This window comes from Trifolium pratense, linkage group LG4 (assembly GCF_020283565.1).
Source record: "Trifolium pratense cultivar HEN17-A07 linkage group LG4, ARS_RC_1.1, whole genome shotgun sequence".
In the NCBI taxonomy this organism is placed as follows: Eukaryota; Viridiplantae; Streptophyta; class Magnoliopsida; order Fabales; family Fabaceae; genus Trifolium; species Trifolium pratense.
Window position 1 is genome coordinate 16,892,943 of NC_060062.1, and position 7,051 is coordinate 16,899,993.

General features: G+C 33.5%; 1 protein-coding gene across 3 annotated transcripts; it reads left to right on the top strand.

The window, feature by feature from the left end:
• Window positions 1-474: 474 nt before the first annotated feature.
• LOC123919906 (protein N-lysine methyltransferase METTL21A) lies at window positions 475-5,593 on the top strand. Of its 3 annotated transcripts, XM_045971936.1 has the most exons (10): window positions 475-635; window positions 874-957; window positions 1,395-1,461; window positions 2,429-2,494; window positions 2,817-2,910; window positions 3,232-3,342; window positions 3,526-3,626; window positions 3,764-3,838; window positions 3,938-4,030; window positions 4,957-5,593. In XM_045971936.1, the coding sequence occupies exons 2-10, from the start codon at window positions 944-946 to the stop codon at window positions 5,248-5,250; spliced, it is 915 nt and encodes a 304-aa protein (XP_045827892.1). In that variant the 5' UTR covers window positions 475-635; window positions 874-943; the 3' UTR covers window positions 5,251-5,593. The 3 variants fall into 3 exon arrangements, with proteins under 3 accessions (XP_045827892.1, XP_045827894.1, XP_045827893.1); XM_045971938.1 differs by lacking the exon at window positions 874-957 and having other exon boundaries at window positions 532-635; window positions 958-1,461; XM_045971937.1 differs by lacking the exon at window positions 475-635 and having other exon boundaries at window positions 707-957.
• Window positions 5,594-7,051: the final 1,458 nt, after the last annotated feature.

The window sequence follows — 7,051 nt, forward strand, 5'->3', positions numbered from 1 at the left end:
ATTCATTTATAACGGATAAGTTACCTGATTAAATTTGTAACTTTTGATAAAATTAACATTTGAAGTATGACCAAAAAAAAAATTGAATAATTTTGAATTTGTGGGTGGGAGGCGGGGCAAAATCGAGCAATTGAAACTTGAGGTTTAAATCAAGCAATTATGAAAATTAGAAGTTTATTAAAATAAAACAATTGAAATTTGTGTGCCAAAATTAAGCAATGAAACATGGATTAAAATTGCATTTAAACCTTTAATTCAAACTCTCAATCGAGACTTGAGAGAGTGCTTACCTATTTAGAAAGAAAAACAAAACACAAAAAATAAAGGCTTAATTATTAAAGAGTTTAATTGATATGTACCGATAGTCATTTTGCCATGTCATGTAAAGAAAGTGTGATGATGTGGCGAAAAACATTGTTGGTATTGATTGACGCCGTCGGTGCATATCAATTAAATTCATTCGGTTTTGAAGACATTTTTGTTTGTCCCTTTAAAGTATAAAGAAACATATACTCCGTACTAGCTTGTGTTGGGTATTGATTGATTCATCTGAACCTGAACTTCTACTCCACTTACACCTTCTTGGTTCCACCCTTCAATCACCATCGTTCAATCTTCCACTTCATTACATACATGTATATATCATTTTATTTTCTTTTTTTTCTTTTTCCGCCATTTTCATTTGTTTTCGTTTAAATTCGTTATAATCGATTCATAATAACTGAATTCATATGCATATTCTTTTAATGATTTTTAATAAGTTAGGGTTTTGGTTTGGGAAAAAAAAATCCGCATGATTAAACTTCAATTTTTCACATTATTGTTTTCCAAATCTTCTTGCAATTAATTAACATTTTTTGTTTTGTTTTCCAGCGAAGATTCAGCAGAAAATTTAATCTTAACATTGATTTGTATTTCGTATTTACAATTTTTCTGTGATTTCATGGAAGCTGACAGGTATCCTTCATAACCAGTTATGAATTTTGTGATTATTGGCCACTATGAATTTTGTTTGGTCTTAATCCTCCTGTTTCCGGAGAAAGAGGCCCTAGTAATTCGAAGTTTGGCCGTAGATAAGTAAAGTTACTTTTGCTTAATTTGACCATTCGAGTCCAATCACTAAGTTATTGGCACTATGAATTTGAGTGCACTAGCTTATCATTACTTATTATGAGATGATCAAGTTGTATAACTATAGGTTTAGGTTTAGCTCGTGTAATTATTGTAGTACAACTAGCTTTGTGCAATTTAGCAGAAAGTGTTGCATACAATAATTGCACGAGCTGAACCTATAGCAATTAAGAGAATTGAATGACTCTTTCTTATTTTTTAAAAACTATAATTTGTTGTTTGTTATAAACATTTCTTTCTCAATGCTCTTGAATGTTTTACAGATTAAATACCCCAACAACCTTTGAGATGCCATTGGAGATTTTGGGCCACGAATTGCAATTTGCTCAGGTATTGTTTGTGCTGTTTTTAAAACTGCCCCTTTTGAGAGTGGAGAGTGCTGTGAGGGAGGTGTTCTTTTCTGCAATAGGTCAATGGAACTTGAGTTCTGTAATTTTAATGCACAGCCAAACCTTTCTTCTAGCCAATCATATATACTTTTTTCTTTAGCCGACCCTATCTAGTGGGATAAGGCTGAGTTGTTGTATAGATATGTCTTTCTTTTAAGAGTCGTTTTTTTCAATAGGATTTTAATCGTCTGTTTGAATTGACATTTTTGAACTTATCTATTGGTATTATTAGCACTTGTGAGACTGTTTGGGAGACTTATGGAAACAACTTATTTCCATAAGCTCTCTAGGATAGTTTATGAAAATAGTTTGACTTTGTTTTATCTTTTGTTATATAAAATAGAAATAGCTTATACATAAGCACTTATGCTATAAGCGCTTAAATAAAATGTTTATCTAAGTAAGGCATAAGTAGTGAAATGTTAGCTTATTTCACACACTTCATGTCATCGAAGTTAATATATAATCTCAGATGAAATAATGCTCTTGAGTTAGTTGATTTATAGCCAATCGAAGATGCTCTTCTTAATTTAGTGAAAGGTTGAATCCAAAATCTTGTTGCATCACATTCACAATGGTGGGATAATTTGAGTTATAGGACAATAGTTCACATATGCAGAAAGGATTTTAATGTACCGTCCAGAGTTTAAGTTTCTGCTTAATTAGCAAGTGTTTTCAAAATCTTTGGAAAGATTATAAGAACCAATAAATGTAGCGCACAATGCATTGAACTAGATATGAACCTCCTTGCAATTTGTGGAAATCATGATTCACCACAAGATGTGTGCCTTGTTCTGTCATTGCTTCAATTTATAGGCATTCAGATGATTATGGTTTTATTGAAGAATGGTATTTTTCTATTTAATTTTATGTCTTTATATAAAATCTGACAGTTTAATTTTGAATAGGACCCCAATTCTAAGCACCATGGAACTACAGTATGGGATGCATCACTTGTGTTTGCCAAGTTTCTTGTAAGTTGTATATCTTCCTAAAATGCTGTGGAAAGTTTTGTCATTTTTCATGAATTTAACTGTTAGATAATCCTCGGACTTGGACTTACTTTGGAAATTGCACATGAATAAAATTTGATTAGAAAGCATATACACCTTTATCACCCATAGCTTATATGACATGAATTAAAACTTAAAAAGAAAGCACATTCCCTCTCTTCTTTAGGGGACATGATCTTATCTTAATTTGCGGTTAGATCCTTTGAGGTTGGGCTAGGTTATGTAGTTTTTTAGATATTACATTGAGTTTATATTACTTATAGTGTATCTTGTATTATTTTAGGAACGAAATTGCAGAAAAGGAAGGTTTTCTCCTGCTAAACTTAAAGGAAAACGTGTCATTGAACTAGGAGCTGGCTGTGGTGTTTCTGGGTTTGGTGAGTGTTTTCAAATCATTATAAAAAAATTTGTTTATTAAATTAATCATGTTAGGACCCTTATTATTCCATTTAAACCCATATATTGCATGTTTATTCTAGAAGGGTATAAGTAAGTCAGTTGTGAAAGGGAGAGCCCCTTTGTGAAGAAATAACAGAATCTGTTACTCATTTTCTTCTCATCCTAATTCTAAATACTCCAAGTTCTACCAAATCAACTGCATCTAAATGCACTCATTGGTTAAACTTAATCTAGCTATACCCTATTTTATTGCTTTCCAAGACTGGTAATGCCTAAGCTGACCTGCAATTGCTTTGTAGGCATGGCTTTGCTGGGTTGCGATGTTACGGTGACAGACCAAAAGGAGGTTTTGCCATTGTTACAAAGGAATGTTGATCGTAATATTTCAAGGGTCATGCAAAAGAATCCTGGTTTGATTTCAAACTTTTGAACCATCCTTATTAGTTATTGCTATATGGGCTTGTTATGCATTTATTTATTTTAAATTAGTCAAATTGAATATTGTTGAACCTTGGTTGTATTTATTCTTTTGTGTTCTGTTACGTGAATTTGAATGATTATAGTATCTCACTAAAAAAATCCTCTGCTTCTAGAGTCATTTGGCTCAATCAAGGTTTCAGAGCTTCAATGGGGAGACGAGAGTCACATTAAGGCTGTTGGTCCTCCATTTGACTACATTATTGGCACCGACGTTGTAAGTGTTGAACAGGACTTTCTTCATAATAAGTGGAGTGAATAAATTAACTCATTGACAAATTTTTGTCATTTAAGTGTTATTCTTCCTTCAGTGGAACATCATCTAACTTTTTGTTTTACATTATTACGTTGAAGGTTTATGTAGAACATCTATTGGAACCTCTGTTGCAGACAATACTTGCTTTATCTGGACCTAGGACTACTATTTTGGTATGTTATTCAACTGTTTATAATTAAATTTTTCACTTACTTTGTATAGTAAAGTTGGATATACCGATTTTCTTATTTGTTTTCAATTTGTCCCTGAAGTTGGGTTATGAGATCCGGTCCACTTCTGTCCACGAGAAGATGCTTCAGATGTGGAAAAAAAACTTTGACGTGAAAACTGTTTCAAAATCAAAGGTATGCTATGTGTTCATATATACGTCTTGTATTAGTTACATCGTTTTCTGACATATTAACAAATAGGTGAGTTTGATTCTGAATGAAACTTGGGTATTATCGGGAGTCCAAGTCCCAAATCAAGTAGTATGAATTGCTTGGTGTAGTATTTAAGTGGCTTGGTTCTTGTCCCTTGATAGCTATCTTTTAAGGATGGGTTCCGCGAGTGCTTAGATACTTATCAATTGGCATTAGAGCTGGTTGCTGCTGGCTCAGAAAGGGCTACCTACAGAGGGATGACCGGGAAGGTCTAGTAAAGCGTCGTAGAGTGCAGATGCGTAGACATCAGCTGTCACGGGTGGTGCTATAGTAGTGAAGTGGAGTATTATGGAGTGCTCAAGTTCCACACCGAATAGTATGGGATGCTTGGTGTATTATTTAAGTGGCTTGGTTCTTCCCCTTTGATAGTTAGCTTTTAAGGCTAGGTTAGGTTCCCTAAGTGCTTAGATACTTGTCAGGTTCCTACTTATAACTTCACTTAATTCCTCACTTTTGATAGCTAGCTTTTAAGGGTGGGTTCCCTAAGTGCATAGATACTTGTCAGGTTCCTACTTAGAACATCGCTTAATTCCTCACTTTTTGCACCCGTTTGATAGCGCTTTTAACGGTGGGTTCCCTAAGTGCTTAGATACTTGTCAGGTTCCTACTTATAACTTCACTTAATTCCTCACTTTGTGCGCCCGTTTGATAGCTAGCTTTTAAGGGTAGGTTCCCTAAGTGCTTATATATTTTCCAGGTTCCTACGTAAAACTTCACTTTAATTCCTCACTTTGTGCACCCTTTTGATAGCTAGCTTTTAAGGGTAGGTTCCCTAAGTGCTTAGATACTTATCAGGTATTCAGGTTCCTACTTAAAAAACTTTACACTGAATTCCTCACTTTGTGCAGATGGATGAAACATTTCAACATCCAAACATTCAACTCTTCATTATGGGATTCAAACCTTTAGCAGATAGCACAGAAAACTCAGGTCAGGCAGCTGCTGAAAAAGTTGATGTTGAAACTGGCATGCAGGATAAAAACACCGAAGAAAATATTGGGGCAGAAGGCTCTGATCTTGTTGAAGAAAACACCGAGGATGATAGTAAGTCAACTCCACAAAATGCAAAGCTTAGCGAGTGGGAAGCCAGAAGATATGGCTCAATGGCTGCAAGGATTTTGAGAGATGTAAAAATATCATGATGTTGCGAGTTGGTTTTGGGAGATTACAAAATTTCATAATGGTCAGATGCAGAGGCTTCAAATCGGTGTTCGCCTTTATGTGACTCATTTTCCGTTAATGTCACTAGCTGGGTTGCAATCTTTCCATCCATTGAAGTCTTGGTGCGGCAATGATGAAGCAGTAACCTCCTTGTTAAGTTTACAAGAAATTGAAAGCATTTGCATAATGGTTGGCAACTGCACTATATATATCACAGTAATTATTATCCAACATGGTAATTTATTGCATCTACAAGATTAGTTCTTTAGAACATGTATGAAATTCCAGCTTTTCAAACTTATATATGGCCCTAGTTTAGATTAATTTTTAGTAATGTGTTTATCCATTAAAAAACTTTATGATTTTACACTTGCAAAAATGTTCTTATAAATTTATTGGTGTTTACAGAGAAAGTTGAATGAGATAAATTTTTAAATTAAATTGAGGTACATAAGTTAACTTTAACATAGCCATATTCATCTTACATTAGATAACATCTTACACCTTAGGATTGCCATAAAATAAATATAATTTTGAGGTGTTGATGGGTGTAATAACCATATTTATCTGCATCTCTAGACACCTGAATTTTAATTGTAATTGTAATTGTAATTGAGGTTGCAATTGTGGTTATGTTGTGAACTTTGATGTTGTAGTAAAATATGCCTGGTATGGTTTCATTTATGGTTGCAATGTGGTTGCATAGACTTCTAAAACTTTTATAATGCATTTGCCATTGCGAAAATGCAATTTAAAACTTTGTCCAGAACTGAATCCTAAAGGTCATAAATTCTCTAGAGTTTAAAATATTATGGTCATGAAGAAATACTCTAGAGAAAACTATCACAGATTGATGGTGCTTGTGGGGTTAGATTTTGCTAACTCCAAATCCAAACAGTTTGGATATTTCTATGTCAGTTACAATTCTCAACGGGGATGAAAAATAGAATCCCAAATTCATATCCAACGAGGTTCGTGTATCCCCATCCCGCTCTATCTCTATATGAACTTGAGTTACATTTTGATGTTTTTTTAAACAAAGAAAATAAATAAGAAAACGACTTGTTTAATTTAAGAATAAAAATAAAAATACGAATATAATTTAAGAATTTATTTAAAGGTTTCAAATTTAAGAGTGATAAAATATAATTTGATATAAGCAAGGCAGATTCGAGGACGAATTCGAGGTGAGTATCAATGTCCCTATTATCCACCCACTCTCGTATTTTAAAATCAGAAAAAACTCAAACTCAATCCATTCATGTTTTCTCCGTCAAAATCAGGACGCGGCGGCTGGATACGTGCGGGTATCGGTTATATTGCAATCTCTGGCACTAGAAAGAAACAGATGCAAGTTATTAGGGTAACTCTATACAGGAGCTTCTTGTTTGAAGTTGGGGTTATTTCCAAGGTTGGTTCCTATTTCACAGCATATATCTTAAAATAGCCCAACAAAGCCCTAGATCCCTATAATATCACTTATACTATTATTCTTCTTTTGATGCAAAGATCATGTTCATATCATATGCAAAAACTGTTTTCCTATGCTAGTGAGATTCTATATGGATTCATATATAATAGTAGCATGTTTGAATTTTCACTTGGAAAATTAACTTATGAATTTTGGTTTCATTAAAATTTATTTAGACCATTATAGTCTCTTTTTTTTTGTGTTAAAATGATGATTTTGAAGGTTCAAACGGTATACCCCAATAAAATATAACTGAGATAACATATTATCATGCATTAGTTAAAGTAGCTCAACAATAATTTTTGTTCTAT

Excerpts from the sequence above, each read along its gene's own strand:
- LOC123919906 (XM_045971936.1), top strand. Across the intron at positions 2,495-2,816 it reads TTGTGTTTGCCAAGTTTCTT|GAACGAAATTGCAGAAAAGG; the intron begins GTAAGTTGTATA and ends GTATTATTTTAG. Across the intron at positions 3,627-3,763 it reads ACATTATTGGCACCGACGTT|GTTTATGTAGAACATCTATT; the intron begins GTAAGTGTTGAA and ends ATTACGTTGAAG.